The sequence below is a fragment of the Lutjanus erythropterus genome, chromosome 21, assembly GCF_056507025.1.
Source record: "Lutjanus erythropterus isolate fLutEry1 chromosome 21, fLutEry1.hap2, whole genome shotgun sequence".
Taxonomy (NCBI): Eukaryota; Metazoa; Chordata; class Actinopteri; order Lutjaniformes; family Lutjanidae; genus Lutjanus; species Lutjanus erythropterus.
Window position 1 is genome coordinate 22,225,234 of NC_139337.1, and position 23,370 is coordinate 22,248,603.

The 23,370-nt window shown below is 40.2% G+C and overlaps 1 protein-coding gene across 1 annotated transcript in view; it reads right to left on the reverse strand.

Moving 5' to 3' along the window:
- Positions 1 to 23,370, reverse strand: part of esyt2b (extended synaptotagmin-like protein 2b) — a 52,022-nt gene that overhangs the window by 5,518 nt on the left and 23,134 nt on the right. The window contains exons 7-17 of the mRNA XM_084747169.1: positions 23,270 to 23,325; positions 17,396 to 17,516; positions 13,353 to 13,529; positions 13,104 to 13,186; positions 12,617 to 12,665; positions 11,707 to 11,796; positions 11,467 to 11,562; positions 8,047 to 8,109; positions 5,551 to 5,625; positions 2,852 to 2,938; positions 2,613 to 2,762 (exon numbers count right to left, since the gene is read on the reverse strand). Coding sequence (XP_084603295.1) covers positions 2,613 to 2,762; positions 2,852 to 2,938; positions 5,551 to 5,625; positions 8,047 to 8,109; positions 11,467 to 11,562; positions 11,707 to 11,796; positions 12,617 to 12,665; positions 13,104 to 13,186; positions 13,353 to 13,529; positions 17,396 to 17,516; positions 23,270 to 23,325 — 1,047 coding nt within the window. The remainder of the gene's footprint in view (positions 1 to 2,612; positions 2,763 to 2,851; positions 2,939 to 5,550; positions 5,626 to 8,046; positions 8,110 to 11,466; positions 11,563 to 11,706; positions 11,797 to 12,616; positions 12,666 to 13,103; positions 13,187 to 13,352; positions 13,530 to 17,395; positions 17,517 to 23,269; positions 23,326 to 23,370) is intronic.

Consider the following 23,370-nt stretch of genomic DNA (forward strand, 5'->3'; position numbering starts at 1 on the left):
TCCACTGCTGACAATCAAAGCACGTCATCTTTGATATCACTTCTGAACATCGTCTATCAAAGCTTGTCCAGTCCTGTTATGAAACTACAAAAATTAAGATTTATCTCGTCCGCTTCACATCTCGATCTGTTAATCCACGCTTTCATTTTCTCCCGTCTACATCACTGTAACTCTCTCTACTCGTTTCTCAGTCAATCCTCTCTAAATCGTCCACACTCGGTTCATAATGACCTTGCCCCCCAGTTACATTTCTGATCTTCTCGGTCCATAACCCCCTCCCCGACGCCCCACACCCCCACACCCACTCCAATCCTCAGATCTCTGCCTTTTATCCCCGGCTTCAACTGTGCAGCGAGCTGAAACCATCTCTCTGAAACCATCTTCTCCAATCAGTCAGATCTGATGAATCTTTGGACTATTTTAAGTGGCTTTAAAAACACACAGACAAGCTTTTTTTTTTATGAGCTCCCTCCCTCTTTTTATTTTGGGTCTGTTTATTGTGGTCTGTCCCTTATTGCGCTGTGATCTACATTATATTTTTTGTGTGTTCAGCAAACTGTGTTTTAAAAGGTGATAAATAAAGCAACTAGCAACTTAAGTGATCAAATATTTCCCACTGAGATGTTCTCAAGTAGAAGTATAGTCACATCAAATGGAAATAGTCAAGTACAAATTATAAATATACTTTCCCAATAATACTGCCAGCGGTGAGACTTTTTGCCAGGGTCATGTATTTTTAGCCTTAAGTCTTTTGGCGTTAAATTGTATATGTAGCTGCCAGGTGCCTATAAGATTCTTCTATTTTTAGCACAAGTCACTGACATAACATTGAAAAGCATTTTCAACCAACTCAGGAAGCTGACATTAGCTTAATGAGCTAGGTAGCTACAGGGAGATTTGTCATTTCAGCAGCTGTGGGATAGAAATGAGAACACCGCTTTTTTCTGTGTCATGGTTTGGGGTTTTAGTTTTGTTGTTTTTGCCTTTTCTCTTATTTCTGTTGCTGTACTTCCTGTCTTTGTCTTTTTTTTTTGGACATTAATGGGAAACACACAGACTAAATACACACAAAGGCTGATCGGCAACAGGTGAAACTTACCCTGCCTCCTCTTAACACTGATTAGTTTCACTTGTCTCTAATTATTAAAATTAAATTAAGTTTGTCTTTGTCTTCTAGTCAAGCATTTCAGCCCTTGACCCAGTGTTTCTATGACTTCTGCTTTGTTTCATGGACTTTGCCAATGTTGTAGATTTTGCCTGTTCCTTTGAATTTTGACTGTGTATATTAAATCATTTTGAAATGACAAAGCTCTGGCTCCAGTCTGCAGTTTGGTCTGTCCTCTTGTTTTTCTATTACCCTGCTTGACATTGCGACAGTTAAAAAACACACAGACGGGGGGCAAGGGGTGGAACACTTGACTATGAAAGAAAGGAGTGAAAACACAGACAGACTAAAAACGGAAGGAGGCTATGCAGGTGAAACTAATCAGTTATCAAAAAGGTGTGGAAAAAAAGAAAGAAACTAAAGTAAGAGAAACAAGAACTTTAAAATGAAACAGGAAACAGCTCAACTAAAATTACAAGCTGTCATTTCAGCTGCCAAAATCGATAATCGTGGGATAGAAATAAGAACCTGCAGTTAGAATAAAAACTTTTGCTTTGTTTCTTGGACAGCCGGTGTTATAGACTTCAGATTTTGCCTGTTCCTCTGGATTTTGTTGGACTTTGATGGACTGATTCTTTGTGCCTACCTGACCATCCTGCAAGCCTTTTGTATTCTGACTGTGTTTATTACATCTGCAACACTGCTCTGCCTCTAGTTTGCATTTAGGTCAGTCCCCTTCTTTTTTTCTGTTACCTCACTTGACACTGTTTTAAAAAAAAACACAGAGACTGGGGCAAGGGGTGGAACATTTGACTAGAAGACAAAGACGAACTGGCTAAGAAAGGAGGGAACACATAAACTAAGTACACAGCGAGGCTCATCTGCAACAAGTAAAAAAGAATCAGAGTAAAGAACCTTCTTTTTTTATCAATGTCATGGTTTCTTTTTCTCATCTCTGTTGCTGCACTTCCTGCCTGTTTCGTCATTCACAGACTAAATACACAGGTTAATCAGCAACAGGTGAAACTTATCAGCAATGAATAAAGTTAGGAAACAAACAGAAACAAAGGGAAAGGCGAGACCTTCAAAAGTCTAAAACCAAGGATTCATTGTTTCCACCACGATGAAGAATTTCGAGTGGTACATCTGCCACCGTTGTCACTGTAAACTACACAGGAGTCCTCTGAACAAACCGTCGACTTGCTTACAGCTGAGCGTAGACACAGTTGCAAAGGAGGGGGCGGTGCTTAGCCAGCAGTTAAAGTATAATTGAGCTGAGAGCATAAAATATTAAGGCCATTATGAATCCAATAAATACCTTTCAGGTTATTGTTGACACTGCAATACTTCCTGTGCTACAACATTAATTCAGATGTACGGTGCCACTCATTACACAGCCTTCTCACAACCCACTGTATTGAATCAGCAGATCTTAAACATCTATTCTGGTTTCCTGAAATGAATAACCCTTCAATCGCTAATGCATGCAGGTCCGTTCATTTTTTACCCTCAGGGCCATCTTAAGGTGGACGGTGGAGCTGGGCCCGGAGTTCTTGAGCGGAAAGCACTGAGTCAGCGTCATGTCCTCCTCCGCCAACAGGCTGCTCAAAGGCACCGTCAAATTACCCAGGGTGCATTTGTGCTTGTCGTCTTTTACCTGCGCATTGAGACAGAAGGAGATCCGTTCGTTTGGCAGGCGATCTGATGAAACATGCGCGTTATCAGTGAAGATTTGTGCGGCTTTACCTCCAGCTCGAGCTCCTGCCTCCTGGGGTTGTGGACGAGGAACGAGAAACAGTCTTCCCACAGAGGCTCCTTGGTCTTGAACCGGATCTTTAGAGACAGACAGGCAGTCATGTGTGAGCTGCTGGTTAAAAGACACCTGAGAGCAGCCAATTAAAAACACAATTCACCTGGAGATATAGAGTCATTATAACATACTGACACTGCAGGCCTGATACTATTAACTGAAAATGAGTGTATATATTTTCATTTAACAGTTCTTAATGCAGTAATTGTTGTTTAAACCCTTTAATTAGCTGTGCTGAATTTCCTAATCCACTGTTTGATGTGTCTGTGTCAGTTATTCAGTTTCCTCACAAGATTGGTTTCCATTAATAAAGAATTAGGGCAGTGATAGGCTTTTCATAATTTTGGCTCTCTACTTAAGAAGATTTTAAATGGACCAGTGACTATGAGGTTGAAGTGTTTTTTTTAAGCTTTAAGGGTGTTTCTTACATACATAGTCCCCTAATTTTGGGAAAAGAAACATCAGCAATCCTAAAGATAGTAATCTGTAGGCTTGGTGACAAAGGAGTTTTTATAACCGGACAGTTGCATGTTTCTTACTGGCCAAGCCGGTCACCTTAGTCGCAAAGAACAAGCAGGTTTCTGTGGCAAAAAGCCACAGAAATAAGCAATAAACGAAGATGGCAGCAGCGCTGGTCTTAACGAGATGTCTTTGGGTTGTGGACTTTAGATACCTTTACTTATTTTTCCTGATTAGACCTCTACTGAGGACAGTGTGCACAGACTGCACTTGATTGACATCACTCACTCTCATGTATATGGATGAGAGCTCCTGCGTCATGCCCCGACCCCCTTTTGGGTGAAACCAACCACTCTAATTTGGCCGGCGGTCAATACAAATCCAGAGGTGTTTGCCAGTTTACATGCATAAATAAGAAAACAGTGTTCCTTATTAGTCATTTGGAGCCCAAATCCTCTGGCCAGTCAGCAAAACAGCTGACACACGAACCTGACACACAACTACCTTACTGAATCTTCAGTTAAAGTATTTTAGACATCCGTCACTTTTTATATTGTTAATACACTTTATTTTGCTGTTTTGGTACTGTTGAACCAAACTCCATTTTAAAAGCAGGTGTTTATTTTCACAGTAAAAACTCTTTTCTGATTGACACACTGACACACTGACATGACATACGGCTGCTCTCATCCATAAGGTCAATTTATTTTTCACCTTAGACAATATTAGGTGAGGGTTGGGGCACTTCAGCTCATCCACTATAAATGATTAAAAACTGCATCGGAAAATATCTGGTGAGTCAAATATACAAGTCTGTATACAAGAAAACATACGGTAACAAGTTAACCATGATTCCCAAGGTGCAAATCAGCAAGAAACATCGAATCACAGAGCTGAAAATTCTGTTACGTGGGAAGCTAGTGGTGGGTGGAAGTTAAAGATTATAGTCTTGAGAAAAAATAATGATACCATATGCTGCACATTTGGATTCTGGCTTAGTTTTAGATAAAATTCAGCAACTATAGCACTCTGTTTTGTTCCCAACTGCAACAAAAAAAACATTTTGAGTCTGCTACAGCTCTGATGCTGCCTTCAAATGGGGTTCAGCATGTTCAAGCAGAGTCGTATGAACGCCCCCCTCTTCTGGTGTTCACGACCCTCTGAAGTGTAAATTTTCTGAGAGCTCATGTTCAAAAGTGGTTTTCAAAAAGTGTGGAGGTCATGTTTTTGGTGGAGAGTAAGTTAATATATTGTAATTTTAGTTGCATAGAGTTTTTCTTTATCATTTTTAATATGCCTGAAGAAAATGTTGACATTTCCAACAGCTTCGTCTTTTCAATGTGCCTTTGCATTATGTTACCTGCTGGCTAGCTTGCAAAAACTGTTACTCTTGGCAGCTTCTAGACCCTGACAGTTTTGGCGTCCACGCTGCTGTTCCTTAGCAGCAGTGTTCTCATGACTTATGGCCCGGGCCACAATGGCTGTTTAAGCATGTTGGTTTTTAACTTGTATTTTTCCAGTGTGTTGAAACATACTGTGCACAAGCTTGCATTTGAGAGCAGCATAAATTGCATATTTCACTGGCTTCTTCTTCATAGCGATGGTCTCATGAGCACTGTAGTATTTTGAGCTGCCCACCATCCTAAACTGACAGACAAGCCATGAATTCTCAGAAACAAAATCTTTCCAAATATTTAACCTGTCTTATAACCCTGCTACAAAAGTGATCTACTATAACAAACCTTCCTAAACTCATTAGATGCTCACAGTAAACTTTCAGCATTAATAATAACTTGGTCCATTTAAGTCGTTCCTCAGCCTGAATAATCTCCCTTTTGAACTCGATGAGAAATAGCTGGTAAACACACTTTAATGTCAGTATAGCAGCTCTCTAGCTGACGCTTAATGGTATATTGAAGGCTATAATACCTCATTTCATTTTCCTGTACAACAATTTGCGCTTTATCTCTCTTTTAATTCCACAGTCGGAGGGAAACACTGGGTCATGGAGAGTTGGTTTAAGAAGAGTGAGATGTGTTGGCGGTTAGCTTCATTATGTCTTTGTGTGGAACTTTGTGAGATATATTCTGGTAACTCAAAATTGGAAGTCTGTGTATTTCACCTCTCATTTGGAATGAAATCTGACAATATAATTATCCTAATGGATGTGACTTACCTTACTCTCAAGTGTTTTGTGTCCAACGGTCAGTTGGACATAAGGACTGGGCTCGCTGCTGCTCTTCTTCGCAGACTGTTAGAGAATCAGAGAGAGGGGCGTGAGCTGATTCTCCTCACTGTGGCACACAATGCAGAAACCTCAGTAACGTCAGGACGACATAATTACACCCAAACTCAAACAGCAGCTTCTTGAGACTCTGGTTCAGGCACACAATGGTGAAAACAGTCCATAGTTCAAAAGGGAAGGAACATTACCATACGTTTTGACAAGCAGGGCTGCAGGCAGAGAGGCTACCAAGGAGACTGCCAAGCTTTGTCTCCTCTGCTTTCTAATTTTAGCATGCTGGGTTTTGACAGCTAAGTATTATTCAAGACTCCTTACAGAATAATAATACCCTCCATATCTACAAGGCAGGGGAAGAGTCTTAACTTACGTGTTAACTCAGCCTATCTCTTGAGGAGGCTGCTTAAATTTGACATGTATTTCTCACCAGCATTAGAATTAAGCTCCACATTGTACGTGCAGGCTGATTAACACAATCCCACACTTTGATATGCTGCAACTTCAACTGAGAGGCTACTGACCACAAAAAACTTTATCTCTATATTGTAATTCTAAAAGTGCTTCATCTGTCTACTGGATAAACAACACCTGCTGCATTATTTTCAACTTTTTTTATCCTGTCCAAATTTTTCTTTGTGGAGTTTTGTCTTGCAGGCTGATCAACACAATCCCACACTCTGATACGCCATGACTTCAACCGATACTCTCTTCTGTAACTCTTTTTGGGTGAAGATAAATTAGCTGTGTAGACTGATGGAGGCTGGTTTGATGACACAGAATAGGCTTCAGTACTGAGGTGATTCACAGAAGCTTCGATCAGGACTCTGGCTGCAGGGGTGACGAGGATGACAGGGACAGGAGGGTGATGTGGAGAGGAGCGAGAGGGAAGCTGCAAATCAGAGAGGCAGCGGGGGGCCACAATATTTTGACGTCTAAGGATTTATTTTCAACCAAAGCAGGGCTGGTGATTTTTTTTATCAGTGGAAGGACAAACCAAGATGTTTTTGGTGAGTTTTATTTTGTTTTAAACTAAAATTCTGGCCATATTTTACACTTTGCACCTTTAACAAATCGATCACATTTTCAGATATTTTGCTTTCATCAGGTAAGGTTGTCGTGGTTATCACAGTTAAGGCAAGCTAGCTGAAAACTTTTGAGGTGTCACGACAAGGAGGGTGAGAACGTGTTTACTTAAACCAAAGCTCACACTACTGTCACCTCATTGTGTCTGAACAATCAAACTTAAAGACAAATCTACATCCAGAAAATGTGTCAGTGTTCTCTAATCTATCTATTGTCAAGTGATGCTGAAAGACCTACAAGAAAAGCAAATAAAAGTAGAAATGAAAGAAAGCTGCACATCAGGTTTACATCCGTTTGTTAGAAAATGCAACCAAGAGAAGCAGCGGCTTGATCTATCGCCCGCTAAAAGCCAGCCCAACCAGGTAGCAGTCAGGATAACAGAGTGACCTACTGGGAGCAAACTGAACGTATTTGTGGTTCACTTTCTCTGTAATGCCAAATGATACTGTCACACAATGCAGTGGCGAGTTTCACTGTGGACTTATGTTGCACTGAGGGAGTGCCACCGTATGGGAGGCTTAAGCTTCCTGGAAAAATTACAGGCTATAAACGACTTATGCTAACTGGAACAATGCAGCAGTGTTTGTGTAAGCTGAAACTGTGCTTGGATATGAACAGCTATGTCGTAACACAATATATCACCTGCTGATGTTGCAATTGTCATTGTTATGGCAGCTGGTTAACAGAATTAACACTGTATAGGAATATTCACTTCTGTCTGCCTCTTTAAAACTGTATTAATCTAATGTTTTTACTTTTTAATGCCACATTTAGTGCCCACTATTTCTGGACATTTGGCTGCTTAACAGCATGACAAATAAGTTCCTGTTGCATACCAGAGGTTCCAACATGATCAGCTTTTTGATTAGCTAAAACAGGCCGGGTTGGTCTGCAAGTTTGCTACTAAAAATATTTGTCCACATTTGTTTCCAGTGCAATAAAAACGGGCACATGTGGGAACCCTTGAAAAGGCAGGAGATCATTTCTTTTTTGATATAATTCCTGCATAAGTGGTTCAGTCAACCAGAAAGATCGAAGGCACAATTTTCATTTCCTCTAGAGTGCAATATTAGATTTTTGCATGCAAGATCACACAGATTAGAAAAGGTGGAAAATCATGACATATCATTATTACCAATAAGAAGAAAGGAGCGTGCAGAACAAAAGCAGCATCAAACAGACAGTGCAATCATCCATCTTCATGCTCATCAAGACAGTTCACTCTGCTCGCTCGATAATCATCATGACAGTCACATGACGCTGGATGGTGCACTTGAGGCCACAGACGGAGAACAACAGATGAGGGCGTGAGTGATCTGTGCATGCAATCCATTTTTCCCACATTACCTTCAGGGCCTTAAAGACTGAGACTTGCTTCAACCCGTCATAGGTGAAATCTGACAGGTTGCTCTTTAAGCCACAAGGAGATTTGGGGGAGAAAATCACACCCACAGTTAGTAGGACGGGAGTGACTGGGTTAAGAGGCATGAGAAAATAAAAAACCCAGAAAAATACACTGAAATGTACTGGAACATGGATTACATGGGTACACTCTTAGAAATTAGGGTTCCAAAAGGGTTCTTCCTGAAAGACTGAGGTTCTACATAGAATCATTTGCTTCTGAAGACCACGTTTTTGAAAAAAGGATGTGTCAAGAGTTCTTTGTAAGACCAAAGGTCCCATTAGGAACCCTTTTCATCCAAAGAAAAAGGCTCTTGGTAGAACCCCCTGATTGTGTTCTAGATAAAAATCCTTGGATTATAAAAAGGTTCTTGGTATGACCCCTGATTGTGTTCTAAATAAAACACATGAAATATAAATTGGTTCTCGGTAAAACCTCCTGATTGTGTTCTAGACAAAACCCTTGAAATGTAAAAAGGTTCTCAGGAGAACCCCCTGATTGTGTTCTAGATAAAACCTTTGCGATATAAAAAAGTTCTCAGTAGAACCCCGATTATGTTCTAGATAAAACCCTTCAAATATAAAAAGTTTCTCAGTAGAACCCTTGATTGTGTTTTAGATAAAGCCCTTGAAGTATAAATTGGTTCTTGGCAGAACCTCCTGGTTGTGTTCTAGATAAAAACCTTTAGAATATAAAACGGTTCTCAACAGAACCCCCATTTGTGCAATCTAGATGAAACCCTTAGAATATAAAAAGGTTCTCAGTAAAACCCTTGATTGTGTTCTAGACAAAAACCCTTGATTGTGTTCTAGACAAAAACTCTTGATTGTGTTCTAGATAAAACCCTTAAAATAGAAAAAGGTTCTTGGTAGAACACCCTGATTGTGTTCTAGATAAAGTCTTTGGAATATCAGAAAGATTCCCAGAAGAACCACTTGATTGTGTTCTAGATAAATCCCTTGAAATATAACAAAAAATGTTCTTTTGTTTGCACCCTTAGAAGCTGCAAAGGTTCATGATAGGACTTGCAGAGAAGGTTCTGGGTGGAACCATCACAGAAGGGTTCTCCATAGAGCCTCTCATGGGGTGTTTCCAGGTGAAACCTTTCACCAATGGTTCTAGGTATAAACCTCTGACAGGGTCCCAAGTGGAACTTTCGGAAAAGATTCTACTAGAAAGCAAAAGGTTCTCCTATGGATAGAAGCGGAAGAACCTTTTGTGGTTCTGGTTAGAACGTGTATTTCTAAGAGTGTAATAAATAAAGCGCAGCCTGAGGGCTGATATCGTTGCCGCTGCAGGGAGCTAACAATGAAATCGTATGTCAGATTAATGAGGTTATTTCCTTCAGGGGAGATTTGGAGGAGCTGTGCGACTTTTATAACAAGCTGCTTTCTGTATCTGTGCAGCTTCACATTAATTGGCTCACTAATAGAGTTTCAGGCCTTTTGTGCTGTTGATATTTCATACTTCAGCCTTGAACTAACCACCTGATTTGGCAAAATATGCATGTGACTAACGAAGCAGGCATAGCTGAGCCCTGTTTTGAAGTGTCTGCCTCGTGTTAATGGTTATTGGACACTCACTCGGGGTAATTTTCATCAGACATTTAAATAAAACCGTGCAGCTAACACATGCTTTGAGGCTCTCCTGTTACCGTTCAACCCACACCATTGCACACGGCTAATGCTAACACTATCAGGATGCAAAAAAGCACCGGGGAACTCACGCATATCGTTCTATACTCTGAGGTATTGCTCTCACAAAAGACTAGACCAGATGCTTTCCTCTCCCTTAAGTTTCCGCCTAAGCAGCCTAAGCTGCCTGTGAAGACGCTCTTGGGTGAAGAGGAGAGAGAGTAAAGAGAAAAAGGTGGAGTTATGAGGGCTGAGATGGCTAAAAAGGTTTCGTTTTGTAGCTGATGTGAGAAACCATTTAGATGTTTTAACTTTAAGGGATAATTTGGATTATTTGAAGTAGGACTGTCTGAGGTACTTATAGATAGTCAGCTACAGTAGATGAAGGACAGAACACCCCCATTTTGGAGAAGCAGTGGGAGCTGGGTTATGTATTTCTGTGTAGAGGGTCAGCAGCAAAACGCATTTTAGCCTCTTAAAAAAGGCCTAAAAAAATCTATATCAGTTTAAGTGTTTGCTATACCTCCAGGGTGCCACAATTTCAATTCTAAAATGAAAACAGAGTGAAATCGAAAGCAGGATCAACGATTCTCCCAGTATTTTTTTCTCTCCGCCCCAGCCTACTTGCGTGTATCCGGCGTATGTCCAAGGAAACGAAACAAAAAACACTTCAAACACAATACAGGTAGCCTGCAGCTGCACATTCCTATCCATTGTTATACAAGCCAAATATCGGTTTCTCCAGAGCAACCAAATTCTGCTTGCAAAACAAAGAAGCTGTTGATCTCGACTGCTTAGTTTGTATGTGTTATTGTGCAACTTCTGTCAATCCAAACTAACCTTTTAAAACACCAAGGTCACAAACTACAGATCAAGGCAGCTGTAGCCCAGAAACTTTGCGCTCAAGGTAAAATTACTGTTTTGGCTAAAGGAGTCTGGTGGCCTCTTGGCAGTGGTTTCCGGTCGGAAAAGGCTGCTTGACAGGAAGGTAAATTGGAGAAAATGTTCTTAATATAACATATTATTTTTTTCTTTTGGTGGATCTTTGTTTAGGTGACTAAAATACATTTTATCGCTGACCCCGTCCACAGCAGTTCATTGCTTAGCCTCCTTTTCCAAACTGGGCGTGTGCTGGCTGCCATCTATTGTAGGTAATACACTGGATAACTACCTCACACAACCCCGCTTCAAATAATCCAAACTATCTTTTCAGACTAAAGGACTCAAGGTTAATTACAGGCAACGTTTTTTTTTTTTAAACACATTTGGTGCAATGAATGTTTATTAGATAATAAAAAATAAAAAAAGAAAAAGGCTCCTGAAAAGAAAAGTCCCTGAGCTGTAATGACTCACTTAAAAAAATATTGACTTGTCTGGAGCTGTAGGCAACATTCATAATAACCAGTTGTTGTTTTTATGGCTAGGTTCTTTTTAAAGTTAGATGATGATGAGGAAAATAACCCCGTCTTGGTTGCTGGGTTCATCTTGAGGTCACTTAAGTGTCACAAAGCATGAGTGATAACAGGGAAGCAGAGCATTGACCAATAATCCTTATTTAAACAAGTGAGCTGGTGTTTCTTACTAAACTGGTTCAGAGCGTTGCTAAATGCGGTTGTGAATGTTTCGGGTGGAGAACAAGAAGCCTGCATAAGCCTAATGCACAAGCTATAGCATCAGAACAACAGCATTGTTTGCCAGCATGACAATAAAGTAAACATTACAGTGTCTTACTGGCAGGTTCTTTGCTGAGTCCAGATAGACCACAAGCAGCGCTGACGATAAACCATCATTAGCCAGGCTCCTGTCCGCTCGCACACTTCGCAGCACCTGATTGGGCATTAAGACAGAAAACACAGTCACCACAGAGAAAGATGGTATCAACCCTCTATTATCAGTAGCAAATATAGAAACTGTGACAGACAATATTTGCTTTGTTAAAGCAAGAAAGTTTTTTTTTTCTCAGTGTTTTACCTGGTCTAACTTCTCAGGAGTGGAGAGCAGAGACAGCCACTCCAGTTTTAGGTGAAGTTTCCCCGTAGAAGTTTCTTCCAGGTCAAACCACTGCAACAGTATTACAAAACATCAGAGTTAATTATCAGATCATCACTGAGTCATTGAAGGGACCAAACTAACAATTTTTGCAACACATGGCTAAAAAAAATCTTTAAAAGCTTTAAGAGCTGTACCAAAAGAGTATATGTAAGTTATTTGCTACCACTCTCACACCTGCATGGTAAATATAAAGCTACAGCCAGCAGCCTGTTAGCTTAGCTTAGCACAGAGGCAAGGGCAAACAGCTACCCTGGCCCCACTCAAAGTAAACAAAATCACACTTCCAAAGCTCAGCAATTAACATGTTATATCTGCTTTGCTTGATCAGTACAAAAACCAAAGTGTAAAAACAAAGCATTGCAATTTTAAAGAGATTGTGTGCTGGAATATTTGTTGGCTGGGTGCCGTGACTTTCTTGAGTCTCGCCATCATTGTGAGCTTGCCCTTGTTTCCATTTTTTTATGCTAAATTAACCAGCTGCTGGTGGTAGTTTCATATTTACTGTCCAAGATATCTTTTCCCAGGATGGCAGAGGCATGACCCACCCAACCAAGTTCATGAAGGAGATCCTTGAAACGACGATACGTCTTGACTATGAAAGAATGAAAGGCTTGCTGAGAGCTTCCTCCATGATTGGATGAACAATATTTCACGCTCAAGCCAATCACACGCAGAATAAGGTGCCTCATGCCTTCACCATCCTGGGAAAAGCAAGAAACCGAATATCTGTCCTACAATGTCGAACTATTCCTTTAAGATGTAATTTTATGAACACTGAACAAATTCTCATTACATAAGTGCTATAATTTGGCCATAAAAATGGTTTTACCTCATCAACTTTCTGTTCTTTGTGCAGCTCAGTCATATCGATCATCAGGCTGTGAATAATGACAAATAATTAGTCAAACTGGGAGGGCAACCAGTAAGCAAAGAAGTCGCACCATTAATCTGAGCAGAGGGGGTCCAGTTATCGATTGTCTGCTTTGTGTTGTCAGCGCTGGGTGTAGTGTTACAGCCTTGGGGCAAAATCAATTGAATTTGCCCTTGGTCTTTGAACTGTAGGAAAGCACCTTTTCTTCTTTACTTTAACTGACGTCTACTAGCACAGAAACCTCCATCACAGCGTCCCCTCAGGTGCCCACACCGTGTTTAGGACATACTATGTAATGCCACACCAGAGCCTTAGCTTGTCTATATATAGCTGGATGATTACAACAAAGCTTGTTCTCACATATCAGTCACATTATTGAGGTGTTTGTTTCTTATGAAGAATGTGTGATAAGATCAGAGCAGAGCAGGAAATGAGAGAAACTCACCTTCCCAGGAAATCATCTTTGTCTGGGTCCTCATCAAACAGCTCAATCTCAAGGTGTTGACCTGAGTGCTCGTACACCAGCGCCTGATGGAGAAAAGGACATATTGATGCTTGTTCAAGCACGCATGTCCAATCAATAGACAGATTACCTAATGCAAGTTGGGGATACACTTGTTTCCAGTGTTAACAAATGATAGCGGTACTCAAACTGTGCTGTTATGAACATTCAGAGAAACCCCACGCTTGTCACCTCGTAAACCTCGTTCCACTTGGGATGGAGGCTCTCCTTGACCGTCTTGCTCTGGAACAGCTGGTTGCCGATCTGCAGGACGCCGTACGGGTCGGACTTGCCCTTAATGAGCCCTCCCAGAAATTTATCCTTCCCCTCAAGATCCTGAGCCTCCAAGAAGTGAATCCTCAGGACTCCCTGTGGAGACACGCGGAGCACAGCGTTAAGGGGAGCAACTCTGAAATAGCGGCGACTGACACTTCAAGGCCACAGAGGAGTCAGAGTTGATGGGATGTGACATTTCCTACAGGGTATGAAGAGGCAATGCAAGAGAAAACTGTGGCTTATCTCTGGGGTTATGTAGTAACAAAACATTCCCAATTGTGTTATTTATTATTTACATTTGATTTAGCTTCCTACAGAAATTATTTAAATTAAAGCTAGTGAATTATTGGAATTAGGGATGTTAATAATTAATCATCAATTGCCGTAAACCATTTAACCAATTTAAAAATGTATTAACCGACAATGTTGCCCTTTTAATCTAGAAATGGCAGTAATTATGCCTCATTTGATGTTTTTTTTGTTTGCCAGTGCCATTTGTTGAATTAGGATAAGCAGAAAGAGCAGCCGTTTTGAGCAAGAGCCTCAGTGTTTGTGCTTCATAAATTACACATGAATAATGTGCCACTAAAATTGTTTAAATAAAACTTAAACTAAGATGTTGCATTCTACATCTTATTAATTATTCATGATCGATGATTGATGTTAAAATGTTTTACCTGGTTAAGGCAAATGCATAAAATCTATAACCCCAGCAGGGACGGATGATTTTGAATCTTTTCATCAATATGCAATATGTCAGAATTTTCCCGACTCATTTTGTTTGTGTGCTGATATATGCACATATTTTTTCACTTCATTGCAGAGAACAACAAGCCTTTCCTGTAGTGGAATTAACATATTATTATTTTGCCTGTTTGTCTTTGTTTTTACAAACTCGTTGTAATGATCAGGATGACAGCTCCCAAAACGGCCGACTGGAAGGAGAAAGCAAAGATCTTCTATTCTGACCCCTTCTTGAACATGACGTCAAGTATATGGTACAGTCCCTGACTATGTATTGATGAATCCTCTTTTATTGGAAAGAAATGGGCGCAGACAGACATTACAGTGCTCGCTGACCTTTACATTGGGCAGGACAGGTCAAATTTAAATTGCACACACAACAATCCTGGCAGCATGTGCAAATTCACAGTTTGCTGAAATCGACTTTGAAAACCCCCTCGGGCCCCCCCACATGCAGAGAACACTTTCATTATGTCAAGCTAGAGTCGGGGTCATGAAGCATCACTTCAGTACTCCATGCTACTGCAGATTTACATATACACTTCCCTGAAAACTGTATAGGACAAAGACTCTGGAATTATATTTATAAAAAAAAAGAGGGGGTCAGCATCCTTTGTGACATTTGCACCGGGTTAATCCAATTTAAGATTATTAAAGTAATGTAAGGGACGCCCTCCACATCGTACAGGGTTGAATTTAAAGTGATCCCAGAGACTGGAGGTGCCCTGATGAGGATACACAAACTCATGTCCTGTTGTGTTTCCCCAAAGTAGAAAACTTTTGGACATCAGTTCATGATTGTATCTAAAGAATTAAGAATTGTTTGTTAGGAAATCCCTTTTCGCATCTGTTTAGAGGACCCACCCATCCTGAAAGACACAATTCCCGCTATCTAAACTTAATTAATCCAGACCGCTATCATGTTGGTGGGAGACAGCTCGTCCAACAATGTGAGTCAGCTCACACACCATCAATTACAGACTGGCATAATCTGCTTGTTAGTGCAGCAGCATATGAACAAGTATCCTTCTCTCTGCTGGCCTGAATGGTATTTGAAATGGGAAAGATTCTTTCACTACTTTAATGGCCCTTAGAGACAAACCCATGACTTAACTCCCAAACACATCCATGCATCTGCTCAGTGGCTCACCAGTTTCGGCAACCACGTTTCATTTTAATACCTATGACACGCCGATATTACTGTGCATCCCTAATTGTAAAAACTTGAGATGAGAAATGGAAAACACTTTCTGGGAAACTATTGGCATTAAATCTCCAAAATCCTATCAGATGTTCTTACGATTAATCTGCAAACATGTCCCTTAGCAGCCATTTTCAGTGTCCCCACTGATCTGTCCACGCTGAATCCTAAACAAGCGGACATTGTTGCTTTCACAGCCCGCTTGGCACGTCACATAACTCTTCTTAAATGGGAGTCCGCGCCGCCTCCCTCCACTTCTACTTGGCTCACAGATGTGATGTTCTTTCTCAAACCTGAGAAAGTTAAGTTTTCTCTGAGGGGTTTAAATGACACATTTGTTCCAAACTATCAGCCGTTTATTTTATTCCTCGATGAAGGATTGTTAACAGGAACTGAGTCACATCATTGCCACTGACTCAATTTGCAAATTTGATTTTATTTGTTCCCTCACTCACCTATTTACTTTATTTTAATTTTCTGCTTTACATTTATATCCCATAATCACCTACTAAGCCTGTGCCCCATCAATCAATCAATACATGAGTGACAGTTAAGTAATGCGTTTAATTTCATGCGTATGGCCATGATCAGGACACATTTTTTTACTACCTCTACCAGCAAATGTCACTTCTAACACATGAGATTCTTATGATGTTGTATATGTTTTCGTCTTTATTTTCATTTTTGTTTTTACTTTCTCCATTTTCCTTCCTGTTGTTACAGGTTGTAGGAGGGTTTTGGTGGGACTATTATTGTTTGTAATGCCCTGTAACTGTTACAAATCTCAGTAAAATATATATTTATGAAAGAAAAATACAATCTGGATGGTAGCAGGTGTTGTACATAATTTAAAATGAGACGGTTACATCAATATCTTCTTGCATGCAAACTTGAAATTGAGAACATTTTCTTTCTTGAGCTGTAAAACTTTAAATAGATGGTGTGTGTTTGTGTGTATATATAGTGTCAATTCCACTAAGGCTGCAATTAAAAAATATTCTGTTAATCCTTAATTCAATGAAGCAAATGATTGTTTTGTGCAACCAACAGCCTAAGACAAAGCCACTGAATTTATTTTTAGTCATTTCTGTAATGATATAAAACAGAGAGAAACAGCCACATTCACTCTGAACTGTTTCTGATTAACTCTCCATCCATTTTTTCAATCCACTCTCTTTACTTGATCAGCTAATGTGAAGTCATTTATACTAGAAAACTGGCCTGAGCAATAAAACAATAGTAATTTGTATGTGCAGTTGACATATCATGTTGTTAAAATGTTCAATAGTTTCACTTAAATTTAAGGCATGTTGTTTGGCTGCACCATCTACATGTGACACAACAACAGAAACAATGTGGAGTGAGAAAATGAGTTCAGACATGAGGAGATTTTTAATAAAAAAGGAAAGGTCAACTCGCCAGTATGTAGTAGTTTTTTGGGTCTATTATATCTCTTACCTGTGTGTCTGGTAAATAAAGTGGTTAAATTCGACCTTTTCTCTCCTGATCTTTGAAAATAAGTCATTAAAAATAATCAATAATTATCGATTTTGACAAATGAGACATTTTATCGTGACCACTGTCTCATCTGTATCAACCCACACGCACTAGAAAAGAAAAGGATAAAAATGCATGGGACAATTACAGCCTAAAATATCTTGAACATCACAAAATAGTTTCTCCTCAGCAAGGACGCTGCATGCATTGAAATCCATTGAAGTGTTTATCTTGCTGCCATGGATACCGGCGCCAGCGACAAAGCCTTGAGATGCTTTTTTTCTGCTATTGTTTGATTATGTTTTAAGGCAGAGTTACCTATAAAACCTGACACCTCGTTTCTTTTATTACATCAGTGATCATAAAACACATTTCTTACAGAGCTCAAGAAATTTAACGCTCAACGACTTTTAGCTTCTAATAGTGTAGTAAGTCCCTGAACCTTGAAGCAGTCAGTGTACGTTCTCACAGAATATTAAACCTCATGTTTAATTGCATTTTCACATTTCATCAGTACCTTTGGCATGGGGAAGCGTAGCTTGGCCAGTTCCACGTCGCCGACCAGTGGGATGGTGATGCGATTGGGTAATACCAGATAACTGTAGATAATGTCTTGAATGAGACTGTCAGAGAAGCCGCTGTAAGGACAGGAGGGAGGGGGGGATGTGAGAAGGAAGACAAACAGAATGAAGCAATGAATTATTTAAGTAAGGGTGCCCTTGGGTTATAAATATTCTGCTTTAATCTCAGCTTAGTACAGTACATTTCTGGAAAACTGGAGTCAGTTCAAGCATGTTGTTGCTGCTAGCCAACAAACCTCTGAATGTCTCTCTGATCCACTAATGATTCAACACTTCGTGACAACAACAATGACAGCGAGGGCACAGAATGACATTACCGCCAGGCTTCCCTTGATTCATTTAGCTGCTGCGCCACAGCTGCAAAATTGCAATCACGGCTCGAAAAAATGGAATTACAATGAAAATTTATCATCCGGTGTTATTGCTCTGCCTGTCGCTCGAAGAAAAACAGTTGTGATTACAGGACAGCTGTCCACATATCGTGTGGATGTCCTAATTAAAGGTGTTCATAAACTGCCTGAGACACAAAATGGAAGTGATCCTGAAGTTGTCTCTGGAGTGATCCCAGGACCGCGAAAACATGCCGGCTAAATCTACAAAATGGGCTGCGGGAAACACTTTAGTGCTTCCATGTGAGATACAACAACATGGTCTGTTGACAAGCAGCCAAATAAATGGGACATTTACTAAAACACAAGACCTGGTGTACTTATCCCATGCGCCTTCTTAATGTCCACCAGTGTAGCAACTTACAGTAGCTCGATGACAGTCTGTATCTAATTGGTGTTATAGATTAAGGAACTTATATCCAGGATGTCTGGTTGAATTAGACCCAGGATGATTCAGGATTGCTGCCCAAACCAAAAACATCCACACTGATTAAACATCCTGTACTGCAAAATACGGACGGGCAGTTGTGTCACAGTCACTCATTAGGGTTGGGCTATTGGAAAGATACATCACCCACTGGCAATGGGCTTAATCCAGCCATCATTTTTTGGGGGCTGATAACAACAACTTCAAGACAGCATGTAGAACGTGAAAGGTAACGATAGGAGTAATGGCCGCCTCTGTCTACTCCCACCATCTGAGGAAGTGAAGACCCAGTGATTAACTTTATGTTGGATGGAAATGTCCCCAGAAGAACTGGAAAACTCATATGTGTGCGCTAAGTTTACCATTTTACTACAGACCGCTTTTTTCAGTATTTTTTAAATACTGTGATATGATACTGTTACTGTAAATTACAAAAATATGCCATCATATACATTTTAGGCATATTGCCCACTTCTACTGCAAAGTATTAATACAGTAACTATATATCTGGTCAAACTGAGTTCAATCAAATATGACAACACTTGTTTTACAATATAAATTGTTAATAAGCCATAGAAACAGACAAAAACAGACACAAAAAACAAACTGCAGTGATTCCAGACTCCTGTTTCCTGAAATATCCACATAAATAATGCAGCTGGTAGCTACCTCACACCACACGAGAATAAAGTGACACAAGATAAACTAGTGCTAATAAAAGATAACTTACCTAGCTTAGCTGAGAAGCAGTAGCGACTGTCTTTGCTGTCTATGACTCGATGATTAATGATTAAGCCGCCTTCAAATAACACATTTAATGCAGTTAATTAAAAATGAAGAAGGACTTGTTTTGTTTGTAGACACTGGATTTTCCTGCTATATATATATAATACTGTCAAAATGTCAAGTGAATCATTAATAATCAGCCAAAAAAAGGTGCAAAATTAAGGTTTTATAACTTTCATGTCTATTACACAGTTATCTAAGAGTCCTCAAACTCCAAAACCTTTTCCCTCAACTTCACTGTCTCTTTTGTTATTGCACTTTGCTGTGTAATGCTCTGTGTGGAAATGTATTCATATGATTTTTTGGCTCACAACCACTCTGCAGCACCAACTAATCTCCTCTCCTCTGTCAGCTCCAATGGCAAATAGGTCAGAGTACACCAGGGCTGGGCCAACGCTGTCTTCCATCGCCGATGGCTAACAATCAACAACCACAGAGCCCTCTACCCCCATAACACTGTGATTTAAAAACATTCTGTATTTGAGGTAGCGTGTCCCCTCAGAGTTGCCGAAAGGTCAGAGTTGTTGGCAAAGTCCTGTTTTTGACATGTGGCAGAGAAAATAAAAAGATGTTGCTGCTGGTCATTGCACTGTCTCTCTACGGACTATTCTTTTCTTATTAAACCTGTGCAATTAGACGAACCAAAGACTCTTGGTAACATCGGTGGCAGCTGTGTTTTTTTTGTGAGCCGCTGTGAGTCTGTTTCTTTCAATCATGCCGTTGTTTGTGCTATTTTTTTTCCAAACTTAGCTAACTTTCTTTCAAGCTTCAGATGCTGAACACAATTAAGTTATAATTCATGTGCCAATTCAGTAAACATCGCTAAACCTTAGGGCACACCCTAACATACACTAGCAAAAGGCTAAAGGGCAAGTGATGTGTCAGGCTGAAAGCTCCTCACTCAGCAGCTCAGAGACCAGAGTCTCTGCAAGCAAACAGTGAGCTGAATTACATAAAAAACCTTCTAAATGTCAAACCAATCAGATGTCAGCAATTTACAATTATCCGGCAGCTATTTGACATTTCAAAGCAAAGAGAAGTTCTGAGTTTACTGGAAAATATTGTAGGTGTTGTTGAAGGTTGCAAATCAGTTTCAATAGTTCAGGTTCAATGGGTAAATAATTACCTGCATTAATTACAACCTTGCAATCTAATCTGGAGACAAAGGCAACTAACCAACCAGTTAAAATTCCTTTAAACAGAAAACTTCCTTTGCTGCACAAAAGCAGCACATCGTCGGCTCTGACGAAAATGAAATGAAATAAACTCAATTTAGCAGCCAGTGTTTGTGTCTGGAGTCTGAGAAACATTCATTAGATCAACCCTGAGCTTATCTTCCCGTGAAGCGGCGGGCTGCAGCTCTTCTCCGTGAGCCGATTAGAGACTTTAAGATTCTCTGGAGGGGGAACCGATCAGAGCTGCAGCTTTTCTCGAGCAGAGATCTGAGGGTGTGAAGGGATTCCTGCTGCGTCAGCGCTTATTGCTGCATTTTTTTTGCTGCTCCCCGGCGTAAACACTGGAACACCCCCACGTACTGTACCTGCCTGCGTGTGAATGCATGCACAATAACAAAAGGGAGACTGTTTATTCAGTCATTTTAGGACAACAGACATGCAGACTCTCATACTTTATAATATTCAGAATGTAGAATATGGAACTGTGTGTTTCATTCACTTATGAGCCACATCAAAGACGCGTTTTTATCATCCTTCGACAGACAGTAATGTTTTTAGCCATGGCTCTAGGGTTGGTAATGTAAGTCTTTCAGTCCACCACTTTGGTCCAGTGTGAAATATCTTGACAACTATTGGATGGATTTTCATTCATTAATTTATGACTCTAATAACTCTGGTGATCCCTTAACTTTTCATCTAGCGCCACCATGAAATCAAAATTCAGGTTGTTCAATACTTTTGTCTTTGACCAAACACAAGCAAAACTAATATTATGTACTGCATTATATTTGCATAAACATTAAAATAATATCATCATCACATCAAATGTGCATTAAACACACAAGAGGCTGCTAGGCGTCTCACTTTAAAACAATAATGAAAGATGTAGTTTGATGATGTCGTGAAGTGGTGTGGGATCATGGGAGTTGTCTTCATCCTTATACAGCCCCCAAAGCTGATTAAAATCTGTCATGACTCAAAGAAAGTTTTATTCACATTATGTTTAGTTTTGTTCGCTGCGTCTGGGAGACTGTTGCTAACTTTTGTGGATGGTGGACAGTTTTGCCAGGAATTTTATTGCGGTTTATTGTAAAACCAGTTCCCTCTTTGTTTTATCCCTAACTTTGTGTCTAGTGCGAACTATCAAATGCAAAAAATTAACCTTTTTTGTCCACTGGCAAAATGGCTAGTGTATGTTTACATTTTACCAGACAATCAATAGATTACCACTGTGTTTTTTGGCTGGTGAGAGAAGCAAATCTACCATCCACTTGCATATTTTACCAGCATTTGGGCAGTGGCTGGTGCTAATTTTGTGCCCTGCCAGCTGAACCTCAGCACGTTGTCACTGTGGAGCGTTTTGCTGAGAACAGCCTAACAGAGCTGCTAGCATGACTGCAGACTCTTAGTCATGTTTTGATTCTGATTCTAAAACCCACTCAACAGCAATGACATATCAAAACATGTAAACAAGATTGACATTTGTTGCATAATCATAATAATAACAGGGTTAAAGAGTGACACACTGGGCGAGCCTTCAAGCAGCCAGCTGATGCTGTCTGTCTGCCCGCTGCTGCATTCAAGGAACACTCTCCCTGCAGCTACAATTTCACCATCTGTGCCTCCACTCCAGCAACTAACCCCTCTGTCTCTGCACGTGCACCCTTCCTCCACACACACGAGCACACTCACGCACACACAAACACACATATACTGCATTGCACAAGCTACATGGATACATTTCGCCCACAGAGGACTGAACAGAAGAGCTGGCCAAGTCCGGCCATTAAGCACTTCCTGCATGTGTGAACATGTCTGCCCGCATCAGCACAGTATACGACAAGCATCTGTAAATCACATGTAGCATTCATGCATGTGTCAGTGTATTTGGGATGTAAATAAGTGATGAACTGCTCAAGACAGCAGCGAGTAATTGTGCTGGGCTGTTAGCAACTCTTAATAGACTCTCGTTTACTCAGTGCTCAGCCCACACAACTACCCGAGGGGGAAAAGGCACTTAATGTAAGTGAGAAAAAATAAGCAAGAATGAGGAAACAGGCTACAGACAGCACATGTCCTGATCTGACCTGATTTAGACCAGTTAGACTGCTAAACTATTGTCCGCATCTTGATATTCACAGTAATGTAAGGATGCAAACATGCTGCATGTCTCAAGTACATCATACTTGATCCATGACTTGCAAAAAGACGAGTTTACCGACATTAGCACAGTCTGGTCTGCCTCTTAATCACAACAGTAACAAGGACAAGAACACTTCAGACATTCAGCACTAAAACAAAACCTTTGGCAGAAAAGACTTTCAGTGCATTTCGTGGGAATTTATCTTCTCAGATACTGGACAAGAGAGCCTCCGGTGAAAATAGACCCATAAAGTCCAGTGACAGTAACCCTATTTACTTTCAGAAAAAATAGCACCGGCTGTATTATAGAAACTTTCTTAAATCAAGTTAAAGCAGGAGGAGACTAAGTCAGGATTTTTTCCCAAATTGGTGTTACAGAAGCAAATCCTGACTAACTTTAGGAATCCTTTCATCCTATCTTATCTCAGGTTAGGAAATCCTAAACATTCAATCCAACACACTTAAAGGATTGTCCCAGTACCAATACCAGTACTGGAAAAGGCCTCTGCCTAAAATGCTGGTACCAGTATCAGCGAGAACGCATGTCTATGTGCTGATCCGATATGACTTTCTCTCATGTACAAATGATTTAACCTGAGGCAGAACTGACAACAATGACAGCAATCACATCCACACAACTTAAATTAGGATAAAAAAAATTTACTGAAGAACAGTTCATCTGTAATAGTTTTTTTTCCTTTTCAGGTCCTAACACTCATTACCATGGTTACTAAACAGTAAATACAGCATCTGCAGGATAGACAGTTTCTGTGATACGGCACCAGGTGCATAATAAATTATAATTCTTTGAAAGTTCTTTTCATTTTCTCACACTGGCACCAACAAAAACACAACTTGATAAGCAAGAGAAGGGAGGTTGAGTTGACTTACTTGAGTCCAGGAATGTCAAGAATATTGGTGAGGCCTGTCCAGTTTATGTCCAGGAGCTAAAGAAAAAACACAGGAGAAGAAAACACACCAGTTTATCTGGC